Source organism: Carcharodon carcharias, chromosome 5, assembly GCF_017639515.1.
Source record: "Carcharodon carcharias isolate sCarCar2 chromosome 5, sCarCar2.pri, whole genome shotgun sequence".
In the NCBI taxonomy this organism is placed as follows: Eukaryota; Metazoa; Chordata; class Chondrichthyes; order Lamniformes; family Lamnidae; genus Carcharodon; species Carcharodon carcharias.
In genome coordinates this window covers 173,001,954-173,029,734 of record NC_054471.1, presented here as the reverse complement: position 1 = coordinate 173,029,734, position 27,781 = coordinate 173,001,954, and the positions used below count along the sequence as shown (strand labels likewise).

General features: G+C 42.7%; 1 protein-coding gene across 2 annotated transcripts in view; it reads left to right on the top strand.

The window, feature by feature from the left end:
* The window catches only part of rock2a (rho-associated, coiled-coil containing protein kinase 2a), a 239,694-nt gene that overhangs the window by 73,744 nt on the left and 138,169 nt on the right, over positions 1–27,781 (top strand). For both annotated transcript variants that reach the window (XM_041187906.1, XM_041187907.1), the window contains exons 2-4: positions 16,693–16,774; positions 18,208–18,308; positions 21,167–21,304. In XM_041187906.1, the coding sequence (XP_041043840.1) occupies positions 16,693–16,774; positions 18,208–18,308; positions 21,167–21,304 (321 nt within the window). The remainder of the gene's footprint in view (positions 1–16,692; positions 16,775–18,207; positions 18,309–21,166; positions 21,305–27,781) is intronic.

Here is a 27,781-nt window from a genome sequence, read left to right as displayed (position 1 = left end):
GGTTCTTCAGTGGACATTTTATTAAGAAATATCTTCAAAAAACAAGAAGCATTAAAGGAAGTGTTCTTTGGACGAATTTGTGATCCAGCTATCTGTCTTGGGATCCTGCAGCAGGAGTCAGTGAAACAGATCGTGGAGAAATTCAAAAGGAGTAAATTTGTCAGGATCCTCCTTAAGGAATAAGAGATAGATAAGTGATATATTGTATATGCTTTGGAAGGACTAAAAGTGATGGACCATGCAGCTCTCAAGTTTTTGAATTTTTTTTTTTGCGTTTGTCTGATTCCTTTCCGTGAGTTGATTTTCCTTCCGGATTTGGAGAAAGTAGTATTGTGACATGCTGATTTTTTGATTCTTTTTATGCAGGGGACCATGTTTCTAGGGCTGTAGGGTGATGGGCTAGCAAGACAGGTTTCTTCTGTTTGCCTTTACTTGTTTAGCTGCTGCATATTTTTAGACAGCATAATCACTTTCACTGAGCAGTCAGTGCTATGCAAAATCTTTGCCAAGCAAAATTTTAAAAATATTGCAGCCAGTAACTGCATTTAGACCGTTACTTAGGTCATCAATGTTGGCAGCAAAACAGTCATAGTACTGTATGTAGAAATGAGATGATAAATGGTGTCCTTCTTTGGGCAAAACTGAAATTATGCAGGAATTATTTATACTTTCCTTTCACCAAACAGTGATTCTGATCCATTTGTTAGGTGTTGTTCTAAATGTCACCTCTGGATTCAGAACCCTGTTTCCAAGCAAAAAGGCACTTCTACTAAAGAGAAGTAAATAGAACAGCCCGTACAGATGATTTCTGACTCATTTTTATTTCCCCTCCCACTTGCAATTAATGCTTGCCTTTAGAGCTAAATTAGATCATGTACTCACAGTACAATGTACTGGAGACCAATAACCTTGTGTTGTGGTCTGTCAGCACACTCAACGTGCTGGATCACCTTCCTTTACTTAAACTACTTTCACAAAAGTAGTTTGAATTCATATGTTGCCTTTAACATGGTGAACCATTCTAAAGCGCACTTCACAGGAGCTTAATTGGGTCAATATTTGCACCAAGCCAAAGAAGATATTTGGACAAGTAACTTTGAACTTGACCAAAGAGAGGTTTTAAGGAGGAGCTTAAAGGAGGAGAGAGACGCAGAAGTTTATGGAAGAAATTCCAGAATTTGGAGCCTAGATGGGTGAAGGCATGGCTGCTAATTGTGGTTCAAATGAAATGGATTGCACAAGGTGTGAATCTGAGGAACACTGAGTTCTCAGCAGGTTTTAGGGCTGGAGAAGATTAGACAAGCAGAGAGGGAACAGAGGATATGAAACATGGCTGACGATTTATAAATCAAGACCTTGGTGGATCAGCAGTCCATATAGGTTAACAAGAACAGTGGTGAGAGGTAAATAGGGATTGGGATGAATTAGGATAAAGCAGCAGAGTTTTGGATCGTCTTAACTTTACGGAGGATAGAAGATGAGAGGCTAGGCAGGTAATTGAGTAAGAAGGTAATAAGCGTTAATCAAGATTTTGGAAGCAGATGGACAATATTATGCAGATGGTGTGGCAGTCTTGGTGCTGATGAAGATGTGTGGTTAAAATCTCAGCACACTGATGTTGTGAACAGTCCGACTCAGCCTGAGAAGCGACCAGTGAGGGAGATGAGATTGGTGGTTAAGAAACAAATTGTGGTGGCGGGAAAAGCCCATGGCTTTGGCCTTCCCATTGTTTCATAGACGAAATTTTGGCTCATCGAAGACCAAATATTGGAAAAGCAGCCTGACGACTTACAAACAGTGGGAGGGGTTGAGAGGTGGTGAAGTGGTAGTACTGGGAGTTGGCAATGTAAATGTGGATCTCGCCATCTTGTTTTTAGTCGATATTGCCGAGCAGTAGCCCCTTTTTTATTCATTTGTTGATTGTGAGCGTTGCTGTTAATGCCAGCATTTATTGCACGTTTCTAATGGCCCTTGATCCTTGAGAAGGTGGTAGTGAGCCAGCTTCTTTCACTGCTGCAGTTCATATTGTGTTGTTACTCACATGGTGCTGTTAGGGAGGGAGTTCCAGGACCTTGATGATATATTTGCAAGTCAGGATAGTTTGTGACTTGGAGGAGAGCTTGGAGGTGGTGGTGTTCCCATGTATTTGCTGCCATTATTCTTCTAGGTGGTAGAGGTCACACATTTGCAAGACGCTGTGGTGAGTTGCTGCTGTGCATCTTGCAAATGACACACATTGCTGCTATTGTTTGCAGGCGGTGGAGAGAGTGAATGTGTAAGGTGGTTGATGGGTTGCTTTATCCTGGATTGTGTTGAACTTGAGAGTTGTTGGAGCACCTTTCTTCTAGGCAAATAGAGAGTACTCCATTGCACTCCTTAATTGCACTTTGCAGGTGGTGGACTGCCTTTGGGGAATTAGGAGTTGAATCATTTGCTGCAGAATTCCCAGCCTTTGACCTGCTTTTGTGCCTGTGGAATTTGTATGGCTGATCCAGTTATATTTCTGGTCAGTGGTAACCTCAGGATGTTGTTGATGAGGGATTCAGCAATGGTAATGCTTTTGAATGACAAAGAGGGATGGTTGGATTCTTCTCTTGTTCGAGATGGTCATTGCCCGGCCCTTGCATGGCACGAACATTGCTTGCATTTTATCAGCCCAAGCCAGAATGTTGTCCAGGTCTTGCATGTGGAAATGTTTGCTGAGGAGTTGCAAATAGTACTGAACACTGCAGTCATCGGTGAACATCCCCACTTCTCAGCTTTGTGTTGGAGGCAAGGTCATTGCTGAAGCAGCTGAAGGTGGTTGTGTTAAGGACACTACATCGAAGAATCCTGCACTAATGTTCTGGGGCTGAAATGATTGGCTTCCAACAACCACAAACATCTTCCTTTGTTCTGTATATGGCTCCAGCTAGTGGAGAGTTTTCTCTCTGATTCGCATTGAATTCAGTTTTGCTAGGACTTCTTGATGCCATGCTCTGTAAAATGATGCCTTGATGTCAAAGGTAATCAATTGTCCCTCACTGGAATTCAGCTTGTTTGGACCACTACTGTCATGAGGTCAGGCACTGAGTGACCCTGGCAGATGCCAAACTGAGCATTGGTGAGCAGGTTATTTCTGAGTAAGGTCTGCTTAATAGCATGGCCAGTGATGACTCCTGTCAGATTGCTGATTGAGAGTTGAATAATGGGACAGTAATTGGATGGATTGGATTTGTTCTGTTTTTTTTGTGGACAAAGCATACCTGGGCGGTTTTCCACATTGCTGAGTAGATGCCAATGTTGTAGCTGCCCTGGAACAGCTTGGCTAGTTTTTGAGCATCAAGTCTTTCGCACTACAGCTGAGCTTTTGTGAGGGCCCAAAGCCTTTGAGCGTCCAGTGCCTTCAACCATTTCTTAATATCACGTGGAGTGAATCAAATTAGTTGAAGACTGGCATCTGTGATACTGGTGCCCCCAAGAGAGGCCAAGATGGATCATCAACTCAGCACTTCTGGTTGGAGATGACTGCAAATGCTTCAGCCTTGTCTTTTGCACTGACATACTAGGCTCTGCCATCATTGACGATGGGGGCGGAGGGTGTTTGTGGAACCATCTCCTCCTGTTGTGTAATTTATTGCAAACATCTGGTTTATAATTCATATGTTTTAAAATATAACTTTTAGTTTGGGAATTAAAGTTTTAAAAGTAGTTAAATGGGGGCATCTGGTCGAGAAACTGGTAAAAACAGATCTTATGTAAATACAAATCAAACAAGCCTAGGTTTAATTCATGGGGATTGTTTGGCTCCACTATTCTCCCTCCATCTGGACCCCTCCCTCTGGCCTCTTACGTGCTCTTGATCTTTTCATTGAGAACTGTCGGCATGTCATCGGCTGTCTTAATTTCTCTGCTCCTCTCACTCACTGCAACCTGTTTCCTTCTGAACTTGCTGCACCCCAGTCTCTTGGGTCCAACTCTGACTTTGTTATCAAACCTGCTGACAAGGGTGGTGCTGTTGTTGTCTGGTGTACTGATCTCTACCTCACAGAGGCTGAGCGCCAAGTCTCAGACACTTCCTTAGTTTGGATTTGGTGAGGGAAAACCAGCTGGACAATTTGCTCTGGCTTGCAGCTAGTGGAAAAATCTGCAGTGGTCCTCCCAGAGCCTTGTGGCAGAAAGCAGTCACCAAAATTAACTTGGAAAGCTGGGAGAAGGTAGTTACATATCTGCTGGCAACCCGAACAAGGAGCTGAGGCATCCACAGTTGTGAGGTTAGTAAAGAAAGGTGGAGGTCGTGTAGCCAAAAGCTAATGGAAGGACCCCCATGGAATCTTACTTTGGAGGAATAACTGTAATGCTAAGGAGAATTAAAGTAAATTCCAGAAGCTTTTGGGTTGGTCCCAGGAAAAGTGAATGAACTTTCAAGATTTAATAAGATATAGGAACTCTTGGGGGAAATAGAAAGTAGAACTGAGTTAATATCAGAAGTATTTTTAAGTCTACAGTGTTAAGTTAATTGTGTCCACTATTTAAAAGCCTTTTTGATATACAATAAAGTTTGTTTTTGTTTAAAAGCATGAAATTCTGTGGTGTAGTTCTGTGTTTAATTGTTGGGTGTTTAGATTTTCATCTTTAAAGGTTAATGGGGCCCTACCAGGATCATAGCAAATTGTCTTGCGCCATTCATGACTGGATGTGGCAGGACTCCAAAGCTTTGACCTGACCTGAATTGCTTAGCTTTGTCCATAGTGTGCTGCTTCCTCTGTTTAACATGCATGTAGTCCTGTGTTGTAACTTCAAGATGTTGGCACCTTGTTTTTAGGTATGCCTGGTGCTGCTCCTGGCTTGCTCTCCTACACTGCTCATTTAAACCAGGGTTGATTGGCTGACTTGATGCTAATGGCAGAGAGACGGATATGCCAGGCCATGAGATTATAGATTGTCGTAGTATACAATTCTGATGCTGATGCCCCACAGCACCTCATAGATGCCTAGTTTTTAGTAGGAGTCCCATGTGGGTGGGGTGAATCTTGTGGGGGGGAGGCGGGGGGAGTGCGGCCCCTTTGTTGTGGGGGGTGGGGGAGTCCTGTGGGTGAGGTATTCAGGGATTGGGGGGTGGGGGAGACCTCTGTGGCATCGGGGCAGAGGGGGAGTGGTGGTGAGCAGTCCCCTGGAGTTAGAAGTGGTTTTAATTCTTCAAGTTTTTTTCTGGTAACTATTGGTGTAACCCAGTCGAAACCATCCGAAGTTTGCAATTTAAATTGCATTTTTGATGGTTCCCATTACAGGGCAATTAACTGTGAAACCTTACCTGTGAAATTCCAAGGGGTATTCTCCAGCGCATGCTGGAGAGCTTGGAATTTGTGGCCCTATGTTAAAGGCAATATATGAATATAAGCCCTTGGTTTAATAAGATGCTGATATTGGTATAATCTAACTGCATGTTGTAGAAAAGCTATTGAATTTGGCGAGGAGTGAGAAAGAAAGAAATGTTAAAAATTACTTCCTTTAAACTACTGTTCAAGAAATCTTTAAGATGTTGAAAATTAAGGTGGTGATGAAGTATTGCACTGTTTGACAAGTAGTTTTGTCTGGCACTGTTTTGGAGTGAGTCTACAGAGAAGTTGCAACAGAGAAAGAAAATGAGCAGTGAAAGCATTTAAATAATGTTTCCTGATTGGGGGGAAAAAAAACTCTCGAAGTCCAGGATGCGTCATTCCCAGATTGCTGACCTATAATTTATATTTATCGATGCTTTCATAGCTCTTGTCCCTAAAAGATCACGTTAAAAATCTTTCACTATTAGTAGTGAATTGTGACGGTTGAGTATATTTGCAGATTTTGAGTAATTGAGCACTTTTTCCTCTTGCTTGACTTCCCGAGGCATGCAGAATCATTATTTTTGGACCATTTCAAATCAGAAAGCTGACTGGAGAGATTTTAAATCAGGAGTTGTGTGAAGAATAGCACAGATTGACTCGGAGAGTTTTGTGTCCCAAGAATGGATGCAGAAGTAAGTGGGTGGTGAGGAATGCAAGGAAGTGGCCAGAGATGGTGTTGTCAACTATGGGAGTAGGGAAATCCCGAGAGATGGCAAAATTGGGTGGCCGACATGAATATGTAAAGTATATATAGAGGAAGTGGTTTAGAGTGGATGGAAGATCATAGAAATTAGAGGAGAGTGTGAATGAAAAGATGGATTAGAACTCTATAAAACTGGAGGAGTACACTCAGTAGCAAAATTGTGTCTGGGACATCAGACAGACCTGGCATGCCACTCAACTTTTTTATTGGTTTAGTTTCTTCAGTTTCATTGTTCATTCATGGGAGTTTTTAAACCGTGCTGTGGTGAAACAGGGATTCTAATGCTTAAAATATTTCACTTGTACTGCAAGTTTTATTGCATACTGTATGTATCTGCTTAAATATGTTGTTGTTGAAGAAGTGGCTCTAGTTCACGTGTCAATCAAGTTTTAGGCATACTTTGCTCACAGAATTAGATGCAAATCGTTTACCTGCCTTTGACCCATATCCCTTATTACCCTTGATTCAGCATCAACAGTGTTTTAGAAGGAAAGTTCCATATTTCCACTACCCTTTGTGAAAAAAACCTTGCCGATTTCACTTCTAAATAGCCTATTTCTAATTTTATGCTTTGCTCTCTCTTGTTCCGGGCACCCCAACCAAAAGAAATAGCTTCAATATTTATCCTATCAGATGTTTTTATTGTTTGAAACACATCTGAAATTGAATACCATAGACATCAGCCAATGCCATGTTTGTGCACAGGTTGGATGTCCAAAGTCTTGGCACCCTTGGGACTGAGTCCATGCCGGACTTCGGATTTTGGACAGCAACAGTGTTAACCTGCATGGGCAGAGATCAGGTGGTTTGGGCTGGGTTGGGTGGAGCTGAGGGTTGTTTGGGTCAACTCAGAATGCAAGAACTCCACTGACCATGGTAAACAAGCAGTGGAGCCAATAACACCGAGAACTAGCCAATCTGTCCTGATATTTGGACAATAGTTTGAATTTCATTTGACTGAATATCAAGCGGAATACTTTCAAAAATTTCCAGTTTTCAGGCAGCCAAATTTTGGACATCTAACTTGTATCTCCAAAAAATTAAAAATTACCATGGCAAAGACATGAGAAGAAGCATGTAAAATCTTCCCCATATAATACAGATTTCAACCAGTAAAGTAAGTACAGAAGAAGAGTATAATTTTTAAAAATATTATTTTGCAATGCAAACCCAAACAAAACATAACATAACAATTACAGCTTAAAAAGCTTCTAAAGACGTGCTTATGTATGTTGTGGCTGAAAATGTAACTGGAATCCTGTACAACTATTCTTTGATGTGGTAGTTGCAGATAGCTGTGAATGTAGACTTACAAATTGTTCTCTGATAAGAAGCAGACAATATTGTTTGTTGAAGTTTTTACCTCCTTTAATAAAATGTACAACTGTACATATGTTAAATATATGGAACCCAAAATTCCTGGCCTATTAAAAACACTCTTAAGTTAGTTGGAGTAAGGGGCTGAATTTGGAACTGGACACTATTTCAATGAGTCTCCACTTCATTGCTCAGAATAAAACATTCTTACGGCAGTGTACTGCATGTCCCACACTGGTGTTGGAAGAGGAGGAGGAACAATAGGCTGACATCACCTTTCAGAAAGCTTATCATTTTTGTTTCCTCAGACAAGTGTACTGGCAGTGTAATATCTTTATGGAGTTGGGGCTTACAATGCTGCTTCCTTAACAAAAGTTGATCACCTAGAGATGGATTGTCATTAGACAAGTGGATGCCACAAAATAGGTCTGCTTAAAAAAAGTTACAGTTTCAGACAAAATGGTCCATCCTCCTTCAAATTCTTGGCTCTCCTCCAAGGCACACATCCAGGAACCATTGTACATGGTATGTACAGAGTCAAGGCTGAAGCAGACATTGATAAATTCTCTGTGCTGTATTTGTGACAGTGGAATGAACCTCTGAGTTTCGGCAATGGTTTCATGGTCATTAGACAGAGCTTGTTGTATTAAGATACACAGTCCGAACGCTTTATAAAATTTTTTTTTCAACAGAAGATACCAGCATATGTTATCCTTTTTATAATGTTTGTGATTAGTTTAGTGCTTCAAATTCATTAAGGGTAATGACCAACTGCATGGCAATAAGTAATGCATCTTCAGATTCTTGGCATTTGAAAGAAAGCAATCCAAATTTATGCTAGTGAAACCTGAATATACATTTCCTTCAAATATTTCTGTTAACTGTGATTCCATTTCCTGCCAGTAATTCCTACTTGGGTAAGAACCCTGGGAATCCAATTTACTTCCTGTCCTTGGTTCCTAAATTTGAACCTCGACAGCATCCTCCCCCTCAAAGTACATTTCAGTTTAAAGGAATCTTGTTGCTCAGCATTATCTGAGTTGAAGAGGTCTGACTGTAACAGTACTTCAGCCTGATTTCCTTTTGAGGCCTCTGAACTCGAGATGTATAGTGTTCAGACTGTGTTTCTTAATACAACAAGCTCTGTCTAATGTTACAATTAAGAGGGAGGGAGTGGCATAATGATAATGTCACTGGATTAGTAGTACAGAGGCCCAGGCTGATGAGCCTAGGCTCGGGTTCCAATCCCACCATGGCAGCTGGTGGAATTTGAATTCAATTAATAAACCTGGAATTACAAAAGCTTAATCTCGGTAATGATGACCATGAAACCATTGTCAATTGTTGTAAAGACCCACCAGGTTCACTAAGCCAGGTGGTTTGCCTGTACACTAAAGCGAAGCGTCCCTGATCAACTGCTATACAGGACTACAATGGCATTGATAATTGGAGGGACCATTTACTGCTTGGTAGCACTTTTTCTGGCAGCCCAGCTGAAAAAACAGAACTAAAACAAATCCATTGATGTGACTGGCACCTCTGAAATCCTCAACTCAAGAACGGGCATATAACTCTTTGTACAGTTATAACTCATTTGCTGCTTTGAGTTTGTTTGCTTGTGCAGCAGTTTTTCTAGTGTTTGTACATGAAATTGAAACAAGCTGTAGTCAATCAGTTTTATTCTGTGACTGGTGGTGAGAATTCCAGAGCCCGGGATGCTGCCTCAAAATAATGATTAGGTTAATTAGAAATTGGCATTGAATCTGTAAAGGGTTCGATAAAATGTATTAAAAAATGGGTAGGATGAATAGAAAACAGTGCTCCAGGTGTTGGAATATGAAAGTTCTTCCCCTTGCCCCAAAGACCATCAGGATTTGTGAAGAACCCATGAGTAACACTCATATTTACCACCATTATCATGAGATCTTGTGTAAGTCCTTGTGCAATTGCAATTATGTCTCTGTTGCTAAAATAAAGCTCCAGCAGTGAAAAGGAAAATGTCTTTGAGGGAAGGAAATCTGCTGTCCTTGACTGGTCTGGCCTACGTGTGACTCCAGATCCACAGCAATGTCGTTAACTCTCTGAAATGGTCTAGGAAGACAATCACTTGTATCAAACTGCTACAGAAAAGTCCACAAAGAATGAAAATAGATGCACCACCTGACATCAACCTAAACACTGGAAACGACAACGGCACACCCGGCCCTGTCGACTCTGCATAGTCGTCCTAAATAACACCTGGGGTCTTGTGCCAAAGTTGGGAGAGTTGTCCATAGATTAGTCAGGCATTAGTTTGACATTGTCTGCAAGGTATGATTCTGTGAGTATGACTATGTCCCAGACTCCACCATCACCATCTCTGGGTATATCCTGTCCCACTGCAGGATAGATCCGCCATTGCTGACAGCACAGAGGTATACAATTGGGAGGGAGTTGCCTTGGGAGTCCATGAAGTGTCTTATGGCATAAGGTCAAATGTGGGCAAGGAAGTGGTGGCATAGTGGTATCGTCTAGTATTCCATAGACCCAGGGTAATGCTTTGGGGAACTCGGGTTCGAATTCCACCATGGCAGATGGTGAAATTTCAATTCAATAAAAATCTGGAATTAAAAGTCTGATGATGACCGTGAAACCATTGCTGATTGTCCAGACCCACAGCAATGTAGTTGACTGTTAAATGCTCTCTGAACAAGGAAAATTACAGATAGGCAATAAATACTGGCCTAGCCAGTGATACCCATGTCCCAGGAATGAATTTAAAAAAAATATTACCCCCCACCACCCGCCAAGCTGATGAATCAGTAGTCCTGTATATTGGACACCACTTGGATGTGGCATTGAGGGTGAAAAGGGCCTTGTACTTTGGGTGGGGGACTTCAATGCCCGTCGCCGAGAGTGGCTCAGTAGCTGAGTCTTAAAGACTGTGGTGATGGAACCAAGAAGAGGGAAACCTGCCTAAAAACTTGGAGAAACCTACTCGTTCTGAACTATACACCTAACTAACTGTTGCAGATGCATCTGTCCGTGACAGTTTCAGTCAGAATGACCACCGCACAGCCCTTGTGGAGACAATGTCCTCCGTCTTCGCATTGAGGATCTCCTCCATTGTGTTGTGCACTACCACCATGCTAAATGGATAAAATTCAAGCAGATCTAGTAATTCAAAACTGGACATCCATGAGGCATATCCTGGTTCATTGAAGAATTCAGGAGGCATGCCAGGAGCAAAGTGATGGAAGTTGTTGTCACGCAGCACTTACTCAGCAGTAACCTGCTCACTGATGCCCCGTTTGGGTTCCTCCAGAGCCATACGGCTCCTGACCTCATTACAGCCTTAAGTATGGACAAAAGAGCTCAACCCGAGAGGTGAGGTGATAGTGACTTACCTTGATATCAAGGCTGCTTTTGACCGTGGCATCTGGGACCCCAAGCAAAACTGGAGTCTCCACTGGTTCCAGTTGTACCTAGCACAATGGAAGATGGCTGTGCTTGTTTTTTTTTTTCACTGATAAGCCTGTAATGACACCTGAACTAAAGCTCATGTTTGCTCCAGCAATGATCTTTATACATACATTACAACTGTACAACTTTAGATGATCATGCTGAGCGCTGTTGCCATGGCAGCCAGTCCCCATTATGCAGTTGCCCGAAACATAGAAAATACATTTCCAACCCTGCCCAATTGTTAATTATAAAAAAACACATACACACCAGGTAGAACTTTACAATTAAACAATTCCTGGGACACCACTGACGAGTGGGGAGATGGTCAGACCCTGGTGTTATCCATGGCACTTGGAGCCAACGTTGGCCATCTTGTTGGCACTTCCCCCAGGCTGAACGTTCCCCAGGACTGTTGTCAACAAGCCGACTCCTAAACAGGTGGCTGAGACTCCTTTCACATCCCGACACACATTCTCCCGACACACATTCTCCCCCCACCGACCCATCGATGTGCCCCAGCATCTCCCTACTGCTGGCTCTGCGCCCCACCCCACAAACTGAGTCCCCCAATACCACAGGTGCTGGCCATCGTCTCTGTGCCTTAGAAGCCATATTTCGCCTGGGTCTGCCGTTTGGTCAGACGATTATCGGACCATGGCGTTCTTCAGCTCCAGCTCCTGCTCTTTGACCTGATGGATCAGGTCTGATGCTTGTGTCTCTGTTGGCTCGGCGGTTGTTCACCTTGTTCCTTACTGAATAATTCCATGTCTTTCTCCTTAGACCAGGATTTCATGAGCCACTGCTGTGACCCACTCAACTGACCATCTCCTTTGACCTCCACAAAACTCACTTTTTGCTGCGATTTCTTTTCCTATGTAGCTTTTTGAACGCTTCATCATTCATGAATGTATTCAATTCCTCTTCTGGTGCTGGTGTGAGGGCAGGGTCTGGTTCTTGACAGTAACTACTGTAGTAGTCCTGGTAATATTCATACTGCTCTATCCCCTGTGTGTTATAGTCCACATACTGATTACTAAACTCTGGCCCAGGGTTGGCAGGGAAACTGCAGGCTGCCAATGCTCACTGACTACACACTCCTGTTGAACTCCAGCCAGGCATCACCGGGGATCGGGGGCTTCCCCAGCCTTGCCCGGGGCAGGTGCGGGCACTTGGGGCAGAGCGGGCAGTGGGCTCTCCCCTGTCAGGTTGCCCGTGAAGATCTCAGCCCTGGCATTGGGCGGCTGCCCTGACTCGGAGAGAGAGAAGCTGACCTCTCCTTGAGCCTCATCATTCAATGGTGTGCTTGCTGGAGGTCAATCACCTCAGTCCTGGGACATGGCTGCAGGAGATCTTCAGGGTAGTGTCCTAGGCCCAACTATCTTCAGCTGCTTAATCAATGACCACCTCTCCATCATAAGGCTAGAACTGGGGATGTTTGTTGATGATTGCAAAATGTTTAGCACAATTCGCGACTCAGATACTGAAGCAGTCCGTGCCGGAGAGCAGTGGAGGCAGGATCACTGACTGTGTTTTTAAGGCAGCGGTAGATGGATTCTTGGCGAACAGGGAGTCAAAGGGAGGTAGGCGGAATGTGGAGTTGAGACCACTATCAGATCAGCTACATGCTTATTGAATGGTGGAGTAGGCTTTAAGGTCTGAATGGTCTATCCCTGCTCCTAATTTGTATGTTTGCATGTGTCCATATGTGGCAAGACCTGGACAATATCCAGGCTTGGGCTGACAAGTGGCAAGTAACTTCCATGCCAATAACCATCTCCAATATGAGAAAATGTAACCATCTCCCCTTGACATTCAATGGCATTACCATTGCTGAATCCCCCACTATCAACATCCTGGGAGTTAACACTGACCAGAAACTTAACTGGACCATCCATATAAATAATGTGGCTACAAGAGCAGGTCAGAGGCAAGGAATTCTGTGGCAAGTAACTCACCTCCTAACTTCCCAAAGCCTACCCAGCATCTGCAAGCCACAGCTCAGGAGTGTGATGGAATACACTCCATTTGCTGGGATAAGTGCAGCTCTAGCAACACTTAAGCTTGACACCATCCAGAATAAAACAGCCCGTATGATTGGCACCCCATCCACCATTTTAAACATTTCCTCCCTCCACCACCAAAACACAGTGGCAGCAGTGTGTACCATCTACAAGCTGCACCACAGCAACTCACCATGGCTCCTTGGACAGCACTTCCAAACCCATGACCTCTACCACCATGAGCAACAAGGGCAACAGAAGCATGGGAACACCACTGCCTTCAAGTTTCCCTCCAAGTCACACATCATGCTAACTTGAAACTATATTGGCTTCATCATTCATGAATGTATTCAATTCCTCTTCTGGTGCTGGTGTGAGGGCAGGGTCTGGTTCTTGACAGTAACTACTGTAGTAGTCCTGGTAATATTCATACTGCTCTATCCCCTGTGTGTTATAGTCCACATACTGATTACTAAACTCTGGCCCAGGGTTGGCAGGGAAACTGCAGGCTGCCAATGCTCACTGACTACACACTCCTGTTGAACTCCAGCCAGGCATCACCGGGGATCGGGGGCTTCCCCAGCCTTGCCCGGGGCAGGTGCGGGCACTTGGGGCAGAGCGGGCAGTGGGCTCTCCCCTGTCAGGTTGCCCGTGAAGATCTCAGCCCTGGCATTGGGCGGCTGCCCTGACTCGGAGAGAGAGAAGCTGACCTCTCCTTGAGCCTCATCATTTCACTGTTGCTGGGTGAAAACCCTGGAACTCCCTTCCTAACAGCACTGTGGGTGTACCTACACCAGATGGACTTCAACACTGCAAGAAGGCAGCTCACCACCATCTTTTCAAGGGTAATTAGGGATGTGCAGTAAATGCTAACCCAGCTAGCGATGCCCACATCCCATGAAATAAGTTTATAAGATTGTTATATTTTGGAACTGTCTTTAAATTTAAGGTAAAATGAAAGGGGTCATGTGACATTTTCTGAAGACTGCTTGAAAACAGGCCTGGATGGTTAAAGATCAAAGGAGGGGCCAAGATTGATTTACTGGGGTGCTAGTGTAAGGTGTTCACAGTTGGAGACAGTGGCAGCAGTCTGAGTTCAGAATGGGTAGACTGAGTCTCCCAAAGCCCCAGAAAGATGTTGAAAGTAATCATTTGTAAACAGTTGTGCTGTAAATTGTCCATTTGCTTCTAAGATGCAAGAAAGTTGGAGGGCCAAGAATAGCTAACCAGCCTTGCAAGGCTAATGTATTTCATGTTGCCATGGGGAAGTGTACAGAAGAAGCCATTTTTGAGATCAGATCATACATTTATCTACAAATCACTGAATATCATAAACAGCGGTTTTGTTGGTCAGCAGAGAGAAGAGGCTACTTGCCTTTGCGAACTATCACAGCCGGATGCGGGATTGAGATGGTTTCCAGTGAAGCGATGCATCCTGCAGCCTTCTAAGGATTCTGGGAGATTTGTCCTGGCATGGCCAGATGGGAAGAATCATCAGGATAGGTTTCACTGCTGGCTGTGGATTTAGGAAACTCTCTGAAAGCTAAAGGAAGTGTCTGGAGGTGGCCACTTTAAGTTCCTACTCAACAAAACCAGGAACTGCAAAGCTATTGGAAGCTGGGTGCAACTGTGGACAGTTTGCTATAAGGACTGCAATTCTGTGGAGAGTGCGACATGTGAAAGGGGAATGTTCTTTTCTTCCATTTAAAGTTGCCTACAAAAATAGTGTTTAGTCAGTGGTGTTTGGCCATTTGTTACAGTAAAAGTTTTAAAATGTGAAATCTGAAAACCCCATTTTCCAATCAGTCAACACCCTCTTCACATACAGTATAAACTTTGTTTTCCCCTTATTTTGATATTCTTACGAGTGTCCTGATGAGTGCAAGATAAAAAGCTTATATATGTCTCTTTTTTTCAGCAATACTCAAGTTCTGTACTACCAAATGACTATTTAATAATGGACTGTGAAATGCTTTATAATGCCCTGAGGCCTTAAGGCATTATATAAATGCAAGTTCTTTATTATTAGCAGAAATTGGAAGTCCTGATGATGGGTTAAGAGCAGATCACGATGCACATTCATCATTAGGCAGATACAAATGTCTATAGGTGTTTTACTGTTGATATACTGGCTTCCATTTTCTACCCATAGAGCTTACATTTATATAGAGCCTTATTTTCTCAGGACAATACAGAGCACTTCATAGCCAAAGAATGGTACAAGCTGAACATTTTTTAATCAGAGTTTATTCTCCTAAAGAATGTATCTATGACTCATTTGCAACATTGCTAATTATGGGTCATTGTATCTTTCTCTTGAAGTATGTTGCTCAGTTATCAGTAAAGTATTCTGTGAGCCCCAGTTAAATTGAGCTGGTCTCACGGGAATCAAAATAGTTATTTTATAAACTTTTGTCTACATAACTGACCATGCTTAGTTTTGAAGTTAGAACCGCTAGCAAACTGAGAAAAATGATTTGTTTCCTTGTTAACACAGGTACCAGGATAAGCTAACATGCAGTAGCAGTAATATGAAACTTAAGATTTACAGACATCTTGGGATGACAAATGTAACTGTACGTGTGTTAAAAGCAAAACACTGCGGATGCTGGAAATCTGAAACAAAAACAGAAAATGCTGGAAAAACTCAACAGGTCTGACAGCATCTGTGGAGCGAGAAAAACAAAGTTAACATTTCAAGTCCTTATGACCCTTCTTCAGAGCAGCTCTGAAGAGTCATAAGGACTTGAAATGTCAACTTTGATTATTTTCCCTCTCCACAGATGCTGTCAGACCTGCTGAGTTTTTCCAGTATTTTCTGTTCTTGTAACTATATGTGTTATTGAAGTGACTATAAAACTAGCTTTCGGCTTTAGTAACAGTCCAAACTTATCAAAGGTGCAAATAGAATAATCAATTGTAGTAAGCACCAAAAAATACAATGCTGCGCATTGTTGTAAGGCATTCAAAAGCATACCCTTTGTGATACCAAACTGTATTCTTACATTAAGTGAATATAACTTTGTACTGACTTAGTTATTTGTTGCCTGAACGTAACTTCAAAATCGAGTAACAAAACCAATATATTTTCTTCATTGCTAAGCTTCTTTTCTCCTTTGTTCTGTTGAATGCTAGATTTGTTACATTGGGAGCTAGTCACCCTCTACTGCAGGAGTGTCCAAGACTTGGTATTGGCTATAATCTTCCAGACCTCTAGGTATCAGTGTGGTGATAGAGGACTTTGAGAATTTCAAATGTTACACCCTTGTTCAAAAAAGGGTCTAAAGATAAACCTAGCAGTGAAAGGCCTGTCATTTTAACCATGGTGGTGGGAAAACTTTTAGAAATGATCATCTGGGACAAAATAAGTCACTTGGCCAAGTATGGATTAATTAAGAGAAGCCAACACAGATTTATCAAAGGCACGTACTAACTTGTTGCTCGATATATTCTGTTGCCCTTGCTTAGTGTTATTCATCGTACATGTTTGAAATGAAGTGGTGTTATGGAACCATCTACAAGAATTTGAGTAAAATGAACAACAGGACACTTAACATTTCTTCAGAAAGGGTAGACCAAATTTGAGGATAAATTCAGTGATGCTATGTTGCAAGTGTCATCCTCAAAGTAGATTTTGATGGAGACTCAGTCAGCATACCTGACTTGCAGCATTCTGGATTTTTGGTCATTGCCAGCTTTAAGTAGGTCAATGGGAGCCTTTGCCTTGCTGAATTTACCTCTTTGGGTTAAGCAGTTGAAATTCACTATTTTATGTTTCCTTTTTTTTTGAATGATTATTTCCCTTTTAATGTTACAGTTCACTTATCCATATTGCATGAATAACACATTAACTTTTTCTTTTCAGGATGGCCTCAATGCACTGGTCCAGGATTTGGATTTCCCTGCCCTTAGGAAGAACAAAAACATTGAAAATTTCTTAAATAGGTGTAAGTTTGAAATCTTTTGCATATATTAGTGACTAGACTTTACCTATTAATTGAGTGTTACCATAATGCAGTGCTGTCTAATTCATTTTGATGCAAGACTTAATAAAGAAGTGGTAATGAGATTTTAAAGTTTATAAATAAAGCATTCTGTGGAATTTAGGGGGGGGGAAAGAATGTATCAGTTTTTTTGAAGCATGTGACTAGTGGAACTGATCAGTAGTTGGCACTTATAAGTATGCAATGAACAATGGAGGTGATTCAGAAGGTGGATTTGAGGAGCATTGTGGCAACATGGAGCAAATAATTACCTAGGGGAGTGAGAGACAGGCATACTAGAAGAATAGGATTCTGGCAGTAATGGGCTATTCTATAAGCAAGGAAATATATGGCCTTTTGACCAGTGTAACAAAGTCCCAGTGTCCCAAATAAAACATTGGTTCTTTGGTGCTAGGCAGTGTTCCCTCTAAGTTGCATGCCCACACATCAATCTAGACTTTACTGTGCATTGAAATAAAAAAGCCACTCTCAACAACTAGCTTGGGTGGAGGTGGGGGGCCAGATTATGGGAGACCCATTTCACTTCTCTGTAAAATGAATGGATTTTTAAAGTCATTTATGATCCAAGGCTAGACTTTCAAGCTATGTGCATGCTCTCTGTTCCTTTTGCATTGCATCTAATCTCCTGAAAGTGCAAGTTCTTGTGTTGGGAGAGGGTAGCTAACAGACTAGATGTGGGATGAGTGAGGTAATGTAGAACAGGGTGGGTGTGAGGAAGGCTAGAATGGGATGTCTGAGGAGGAGGAGAATGGGATCTGTGATAAGTAGAATGGAGCCTTTGAGAAGAGGAGAATGGGACCAGTGTGAGGAGAGTAGTGTTGCTCCGAAGTTGCAAGCAATCTGAAATGTACCATGTTTTGAAATAAACAGGCCATTCACAACTTCATGAAAGTTCAACAATTTGTAAAATTTGAGCTGTCCATCGACAAATAAGTACTGTTCAGATGAGTTTGTAGTTCACCTCGTACAAAGAAAATTTAGAGGGAACATTGGTGTTAGGATGAAAAGTGTCACAGAATGGGTGGTAATCCTTCTGGGAAGGGAAGGAGAGCTGCCAAACTCATGACCCATTGTGAAACCAGTGATGTAGATACAAGTATTATTGAGGTCTAGTGGAGGGAGCTTAGCAAGTTTGGTACTAGACAGAGAAACAGTATTTCAAGAGCCATCTATGAATTGCTTCATGTGTCATTCCGCTGTAGTTCATTTAAACTGTTATCTGCTTGTGTCACCATGTTGCCCAAATAATTAATATTTTCTTGAATAGACACATGCCAGGGTTTTGCATTTTGTATGGTCACTTGTAGATTTAAAACAACTTTTAAACGTGTTTCTTCTCTTCTCCACCACCCCCCCCCCACACCCCCCAACCTCAGATGACAAAGTAATGGGCAAGGTTCGAGAAATGCAAATGAAAGCAGAGGACTATGAGGTTGTAAAAGTGATAGGACGAGGTGCATTCGGTGAAGTTCAGCTGGTAAGGAATTTGCAGTTCTTTAGAGTAAATGAACCAAAGTAAACGTTTTTCAATGTAAGCATCAGGGCAGCATTCCTAACTTTGAGTTTGTTTTGTGTAATCCTCTTGGATATGCAAGAATATACCAAATAATTTGCAAACCTTTCAGAGCAAAACTAGAAAATGACTAGTTTTTTTGTTGGATTTTTATCGTTCTTAAACCCATGGTCATTTATGTTCTAAAATAGTTTAGAAATCCCTCTGTGTTACTTATTGTTTCTTGAAGATTGCATGCAGTATTTAGAGGTGAGTTGTTGGGCTTTTATTCACTTTATCTTTTAAAGTCTGCATTCAATTTTAGATTCTGTCATTCCTATATCTTCACATGTAAAAATAACAAGATTCATATTGATTTTAGCCATTATGACTCCAGCCAAAATTAGCAAGGAAGTTGTTGAATGAAGCTACAGATTGTGAAGTCTGTTTGGTAGAAATTATGTGAAAAAAATCATGGTAGCGTAATCTTGAGTGAGTTGTACATTAAATTTAATCTTAATTTTCAGTTTATAGCTTATTTACCTGTCTTCATATACTCTCATTCATTGGGACAAGCCTTGAAAATCTAATACTTCCTCTTAATAGTGTGAATTCCAAAAAAGTTTTAATACTGCACTTAAGTGAATTGATAAAGTAACAAATTTTTACCTGCACAGAAAGTGACACTAATTTACAATTGACTTGTAATCTTACTTTACTGTATCAAAACACTAAGCATACTTGTTCTGTTTGCCAAACATCATTACTTGATGGACACAAGAGATGCACTATCATGATTGTAATGCCTGCCTGCTTTGTTTCCTTGTAATAAAGGCATTTCATTTTTAAGACAGATATAACAACTGAAATTTAGCTGAGTGAATTTAGTAGCTATGGAAAGAAATGTTAGTGACTTCAATTCTGTTTTTGCAAAGATTTTTGTGGATTTAAACAGTTGGCTGCTGAGCAATAGAGCAAAAAATTATTATGTAACACATCACTTTTTCCCACAAATTATTTTTCTGTTTATTGTTATAATTTATTCAACCAAAAGCTTGAAAACTTCATTATCTAGAAAGCATGTACTGAATAAATTGATAATTTGAGTATTGCTGGAAAAAAAAAAGAGACATGCTGGTTAAGTTTTTCATCTTGCACTCATCAGGGCAGACTTGAGAATGCCAAATTTCAAAGGGAGCAGTGATTTATTGTGCATGAGAAAAGAAAAGAGTGCTGATTGGTTAACAAGTTGACTCTGTTCGAGGTATTACCATGGAGAATACAAATGCCACGCTTTTGATTAACTCAAAAAAGAGTCAATGCCTGGACATCTTATTGCCTGTTGAGAACAGGTCCCTCCATATGAATATATATAGCATCTAGAAAGCATAAGTGAGCCACATTGCAAGCCTGACTGATAATCTTAAATTGGTTGTTAGTGGAATTTTTAGCACACTCAGGATTATTTAGCAAGTGCAGGGTCACATCTAATGTTAGATATTATATTCTGAGTTTTGTAAGCATGGGGAAATTGATATTTGAGTATCACCATTTTAGATCTGTGGAACTTCTTCCATTGTGCAGTTGCAAATTAATTTGAGAACTAATTTGCTACTCCAGGAATAAACTTTGGTCATGAAGTTGTTCAATTACACCAACAGCTGCTTGTTTTTCGAGTGGTGCCTTTAATGAAGCAAAACATCCCAAAGCTTCACAGGAGTGCTTATCAAATAAATTTGATACCAAACCATAAGGAGATGTTAGAGCAGATGATTAATCATAGAGATAAGTTTTAAGGAGTGTCTTAAAGGAGAAAAGAGAGGTGGAGAGAGGGAGGGAATTCCAGGGCTTGGGGCCTCAGAGGAGAAAGCATGGCCACCACTGGTGCAACAAGAGGTCAGAATTAGAGGAGCACAGATAATATAGAAGATTCTAGGGCTGAAGAAAGTAATGGCTCGAGGGACAGGTGTGGAGAAATTTTAAACTGAGGATGAGTGTGTTAAAATAAAGTGTTGCTTAATCTGGAGCCAGTGCCACTCAGCGAGCACAGTGATGATAGGTGAATGACATTTGGTGTGAGTTACACAGGACACAGGCAGTGGGGTTTGGGATGAGTTTAAGTTTACAAAGGGTGGAAGATGGGAGACTGGCCAGAAGTGCATTGGAATAGTTAAGTCTAGAGGAAACTAAGAGATTCAGCAGCAAGTGATTTGAGGCAGGGGCAGAGCCAGGCAATGTGATAGGAAGTCTTAGTGATAATGCTGATATGTGACTGGAAGCTCATCTCAGGGTCAGATAGAACGTCAAGGTTGCAAACAATCAGATACATCATGCAACATTTGTCAGGCAGAGGGACAGAGGCTGAGGCTAACCAGCGTGGTTTATGGCAATTTGAACCAAAGATAATGGCTTTGACTTCCCAATAATAAGTTGGAGGAAATTTCTGTTCATCCAGTTGTGGATGTTGGACAAATAGGCTGAAATATTGAGGCAATGGAAAGGTCCAGAGAAGTGGTGGGTGAGGTAGAGCTGTGTGTTTTCAGTGTATATGTGGAAACTATTTTTGGATGTCAACACTAAGGAGAAAAATATAAAGGATAAGTAGGAGGGGGCAAAAGACACCAGAGGTAGCAGTGCAGGAGTGGGAAGAGAAGCCATTGCAGGAGATTTGCTGGCAGAGACTGGATCAATAAGAATGCACCCAGGCATCTGCTGTCCCATCCAGCTGAATGATGAAAAGTTTAAAATGTTCCAAAGTAACTCCATGTTAGAAAGGAGCCTGTGTAGTTTACATTTTAAGGGAATGTGAATCCAGAATAATAAATTACAATTTTTTCTAATAGGTTCGACACAAAGCATCTCAAAAAGTATATGCAATGAAACTTTTGAGTAAGTTTGAAATGATCAAACGATCTGATTCAGCTTTTTTCTGGGAGGAAAGAGATATCATGGCCTTTGCAAACAGTTCCTGGGTTGTCCAGGTAAGGGCATTTAGAAAAAAAAATTAATTGCTTATTTGATAAAGCCATTGAAAGTAATTTGATTAATTTCCTATCAATTAATTACAGTATTAATAAAACTGTGGCTGATATTTATTTTCCAGTACAATTGTGTTTTTGTGCTGCTCTGCTTGTGCAAATTGTGGCAGTCAGAGCAGTGGATTAACTCCCCAAAATTTTCACCCTTGGGTTATTTGAATAAGACTGGGGCGCTTGAGGATCATATGTAACAGGCTTAAAAATGTGATAACGCACAGTCTGGAGGCACGTAACGGATCCTGCTTTTATGTTCCTCTAATTCTGGCCCTCTTTGTGCCCAGTTTTCTCTTTGCCTCATCTTTGGTGGCTGTGCTTTCAGCCTCCTGGATCACTTGGTTTAGAATATTTCATTCCCAAACTCCTGTGCCTCTGTACCTTCCTCTCCTCCTTTTAAACAACCCCATTTGTGTTGTCCAATTGCTGACTGGGCATTGGTGTGCTGTGGTAATGTCCTTTTAAAGCCACAAGAATTTTTTAAATTATAGGACATCTTGAGAACACACACAATACAGGGAAACTTGCCATCATTTAGTAACCATGGATGTAGAGCACTCTCAATAATCAAAAAAGCACTCATTCTGCTTTTTGTGTTAAAGTTTTACCAACAAATGTGGATGAGTATTGAGAACACATGCACCCCAACTCCTCTTCAGCCTCTACTGTTATTTTCATCAATGATCAAAAATACAATTAGCTGCATCTGGATTCCCAATAAGCCACATGTGGTTTGTGGCTTATATAATGGACAATACTATTCTTGAAAAGAGCTGGCACGGCCACTGCTTATGGTTCTACGGTTATGTGATTTAAAGATCAATAATAGTAAAGTACTTGCATTTTTAAAATTCCTTGTCTCAATATGCTCCATGCAACTAGTTATGAAAAAGATTTTTTGTTTGTTAGCTTCAAAGTGTATTTAGCATTTCAATTTATACTGAGCACAGATCTGATAACCATCAGTAATTGATGAGGCATTGTTTAACATTTATATTGTTAAAGTTATGCATAATGCAACATCATTTTGTTTTTCCTTTCTTTACTGGCAGTAGTGTACTTTACACTTTTGAGTCAGCTAAATGATCTGTGGGATATGAAATAAAACAGAAACTATTGAGTACGGAACGACTTCATTCATTTTCCTAAGAAAGACCTTCATCCAGTATTAGTGTAAAGATATAAAGTCCCTGCCACTTGTGCAATTTCAATTTTCTCTCTACATGTACACACACACAATTTACATGAATTTAGTTAACATTCTGTCCCAAGCTTTTAAATGCAAGAGCAATCCATTCTAATTTTAAATTCTCACCCTCGTATTTCAAGGCAAGCTTGAGTACTTCATTAACTCTGGTTTCACAAAGAGAGGATTAAGAGTACAAAGTAATTGCAGGGGTTTGACTATTCGCTGAACACCTATTTATGTAGGAGATGGTCAGTGTGCTGCAATGAGACTGATATGGACATTTTGTAGTTGATATAATGATATTAAAAAATTATTTGTACAATTTGCCTAATTCAAACAATTCGATGATTCAAACGTTGGCTGATTTAGATGGTGTGCATTGCATTTTTAAAAAAAATTTGCCTATGGGACATGAATGCTGCTGGCAAGGCCAGCATTTATTGTCCAGCCATAATTGCCCTTGAGAAGGTGGTGAGCTGCCATCTTGAACAGTTGTGTTACCTGTGGTGGAGGCACACCCATAGTGCTGTTAGCAAGTTCCAGGCTTTTGACCCTGCGACATTGAAGGAATGGTGATATGGTTCCAAGTCCGGATGTTGTGTGATTTGGCAGGGAACTTGCAGGTGGTGGTGTTCCCTTGCATTTGTTCTTCGAGGTGGTACGGTTCAAGAGCTTGGAAGGTGGCTTTGTGAGTTGCTGCAGTGCATCTGGTTGATGGTATACTCTGTGTTGGGAGTGGAAAGATTGAACGTTTAAGATGGTGAATGGAGGTCAATCATTTCAGACCAAGACAATTCTGCAGGGCAGTACCCTAGGCCTAGCCATCTTCAGCTGCATCATCAAAAATTTTCCCCCCTTTATAAGGTCAGAAGTGAAGATGTTTGGTTAATGCGCGGTATTCTGTCCTATTCACAACTATTCAGATAATGATGCAGCCTGTACCCGCATCAGCAAGACCTGGAAAATATTCAGGCTTAGGCTGATGTGTGGCACAAATGTTACTTTCTACCTAAGTGCCAGACATTGACCATTTCCAACAAGGGACATTCAACAGCATTATCACCGCTTAATCATTCGCCATCGATATCCTGGGTTGACCATTGGCCTGAGACTTAACTGGACCAGCTGCACAAACACTAGCTACAAGAGCAGGTCAGAGGTTTGGAATTCTGCAGCGGGTAAATCAACTCCTGACTCCCCAAAGCCTGTCCACTACCTGCAACACACAATTTGGGAGTGTGATGGAATACTCTCTTCTTGCCTGGATGAGTGCAGTTCCAACATCATTAAAAAAGCTTGACACCATCCAGAAGAAACCAGCTTTATTGATCAGTACCCATCCATCACCTTGAACATACACACCCTCCACCACTGTCACATGGTGGCAGCAGTTGCTACATCTGTAAGATGCACTGCAACAACTCACCAAGGTTCTTTCGCTAGCACCTTCCCTGATGTCTACCATCTACAAGGACACAGACACATGGGAACACCACCACCTGCAAGTTCCACACCAAGTCACACCATCTTGACTTGGAACCATATCACTGGGTCAAAAACCTGAGTCAAAAATCTCTGCCTAACAGTACTGTGGTATACCAACACCACATGGACTGCAAAGAGTGAAGAAGGCGGCTCACCACCACTTCTCAAGACAGTTGGGGATGGCAGCAAATGCAAGCAGTGCCAGCGACACTCCAATCTCATGAGAAGAATTAAAAAAAATTATTGTTGTCCTATACTCTCCTCCTTTATTGCAACTTCTGTCACAAACCTGTGGAACCCATGGAAGCTATTTGGCCCCTGATGCGTGTACTGGCCCCTTTCTAGAGCCCTTGAGGAGTCATCCCATGTTGCAATTTTTGCATTTGCTCCTATCCCCTCCTCTGTTTGGTCTCTACTCAACTACTCCCTGTAAGAAAGCATTCCATGTTCTCCTAGTCCCTTCTCCCTCCCCTAAGGGCAGAATCTTCCCAGAGTTGCATTAAGTGCGGTAGCAGATGTGAAAAAAGTCACTTTACCCATTGGCCGCAATGGTGAGTTTTCACACTGTATCGCCCCATTCCCGCTGTAGCCTGCCTCATTAATAATACATTCATAATACACACTAGATGATTGAAGGGGCAGCCTCTGAATCACCTGCCCCGCCATCACCTCAGGCTTTCAATATTCTTGGCACCATGTTTAAAGGGTGCTCCTGCACAGAACTAGCACTCTCTAAAGGATCGAAAGCTGCTGGAAAGTCATGGCTGCCCCCAAATTTAGCGACACCTCGCTCGGAGGCCTACTGGATGCAGTGGAGGCCTGCTGTGAAATCCTCCAGCTCCGCTCTGGGTGAAAACCAGCAAGCAAGGTCACCAATCCAACATGGAAATGGTATCAGTGGTGATCAGCACCAACACCTTGCAAAAGAGGGCAGCCACCCAGTACCGAAAGAGGGTGAATGATCTCCTCTGTTCCACCAGGGTAAGTCACTTTTCTCATCGCTCTCAACTCTCTCACTCATCACACATCCACAGGGATCTTACTGCCAGTTCAAGGGACATCACCATTCACTCTCTCTCTCACACAACTTCCATCATCTGTGAGGTTCTTGTCCTCATCTCGTCCATGGTACCACTCGTTACCCACACATGCCAGTCATCCTCCTCATCTGGCCTGGCAGGCATCCTACTTAGACTCGCTCCATTTGTATGCATGCAGGACAAGCTGGTACACAACAAAAGGGAGAGGTCACAGACTGGTGGAGGAATGGCTGACATCAGTATCCTCACAGACTTTGAAAATAGTCATCCAGCTGGCCAGCAACGATCTGGATCATTCCTGTGTTGACGGTGATGTCGGCAGTGCTCAAACAAGTGAGGATCCAGCAATGCAACATCTATCAGGCAGCCATGCTGTGAGTCACTTCCCCTGTTCCGTAGTCCCCTGCCATGCATTAATTATCTCTCCTTGCTTTTGCAGGCACTTCTGGGAAGCAGCCAAAAGGGTCCACGAGCCAGGTAATCTATCAAGCCCCAAAGACAACTCGGAAGAGGAATATGATGAACCGTAATTGAAAACCCATCACAGTGCTCACCCACACCCTCCGCCACTGCGGAGACACGCACCTTGTTGGGACCTAGTTCTAGGGTAGTCTTGGGGTCAAACCTGATGAGCACATCCACACTGTCTGACCCACAGCAGGTAACGGCAAGGACTTCCTAGGTGTCTGGCACTTGGACTGCTGAAGGCCAGAAATCTGCTGAGTCTGAGTCAGATGAGGAGCCTCTGGACTTGGTCATACCTCAGTTGCTGGAGCTGCAAAGGCAAGCTCGGGAACATCAGGAAGGGATGTCCACTGCACTCATTAGATTTGCAAGGCACAATGGAGGAATCCGTCCACCTGCAGTCTGAGCTGGTAGCACCAGCATGCCAATGCACCGAGGTCAACACTGGCAGCCGCCATGGAGATCTTGGTCCAGGACATCGGTCCTGAACTGCTGCACGGGCTGAACTCCATTGTTGAAGCCAAAGTTGGCCTCCAACAGTGTCAAAGTGAGAGGTATGCAGCCAGCTCCATCTCACTGTACTCAAGGAATAAGCCAGGGGCTGTCGGGCACCCATAGGAAGGAGGACTAGCAGCTTGACATCCTGGGGCCATCCACCCAACTGACTCCGGGAATGTCCGGCTGATCCAAATCCCCTCTTTTTGTGACCCCAGCAGCTCCAGCTCAGTAGGCCGAGGAGGGTGCCGCTGGCCCACAGCAGGACACCCAAAGCAGGCCCTCCAAGTCTTGGCCCCCCTAGAGGACGCCGGCCAAGGTCATCCCACATGGGGCTTGGCAGTCAGCAGGCTGCCTCCACCTCTGCTGTGGATGTCGGGGAGCACCATGACTGGTTAGGAAGGTAAGACGATGTAACTTATTTTTTTGGAGTTAAAACAATTAAACTAAATTAACAAAATAAGGGATAAATCAAGCACAGCCCCTAAGTCAGGTCAGCTGTAAAACCAAGGACAAAGTTTAAAGGAAACTTACAAACATTAAACCAAAATGTGATTAAAGGGGTCAGTAAAACACCCCAGTTCCTGCGGTGCCCACCGAGCACGGAAGGCATCGAGAGTGTCTGCAGACACCGCGTGCTCCCTCTCCAGGGACACCTGACTGCGAACGCAGCCGCAGAAGAGGGACAAACAATCAGGCGGGACTCCCCCCTTGATCGCCCGCTGCCTGGACCTGTTAATGGCCAACTTGGCCAGGCCCAGAAGCAGGTTCACAAGGAGGTCCTCCTCCTTCCCGACCCCCTTCCGCACTGGGTGTCTGTAGATCAGAAGCGTGGGACTGAAGTGCAAACAAAACAGTAACAAAAGGTTTTTTAAATAACTAAAAAGGGAGTGCAGTCTACCACACCCTATATAAGCATGGTCTACGGACTCCACAAGACCACAAAAAGGGCAGGTGTCCTGGGAGTTAAGAAGATGTAACTCTTTCTGGAGTTAAACAATCAAACCAAATTAACAAAATGAAGGACAAATCAGGCACAGCCCCTAATTCAGGTCAGCTGTAAAACTAAAGACAAAATTTAAAGGAAACTTACAACTTTAAACCAAAATGTGATTAAGGGGGTTAATAAAGCACCCCAGTCCCTGCGGTGCCCACCGAGCACGGAAGGCCTCGAGACTGCTGGCAGACACCGCGTGCTCCCTCTCCAAAGACACTCGGCCGCGAACGTAGCCGCGGAAGAGGGACAAACAATCGGGCGGGACTCCCCTGTCGATCGCCCGCTGCCTGGACCTGTTAATGGCCAACTTGGCCAGGCCCAGGAGCAGGTTCACGAGGAGGTCCTCCTCCTTCCTGACCCCCTTCTGCACCGGGTGTCCGTAGATCAGGAGCGTGGGACTGAAGTGCAAACAAAACAGTAACAAAAGGTTTTTTAAATAACTAAAAAGGGAGTGCAGCCTACCACACCCTATATAAGCATGGTCCACGGACTCCACAAGACCACAAAAAGGGCAGGTGTCCTGGGAGTTAAGAAGATGTAACTCTTGTTAGGTTAAAACAATTAAACTAAAGTAACAAAATTAGGATAACTCAGGCACAGCCCCTAATTCAGGTCAGCTGTAAAACCAAGAACAAAGTTTAAAGGATACTTACAACTTTAAACCAAAATGTGATAAAAGAGGTCAATAAAACACCCCAGTCCCCACGGTGCCCACCGGGCATGGAAGACCTCGAGAGTGCCAGCAGACACCGCGT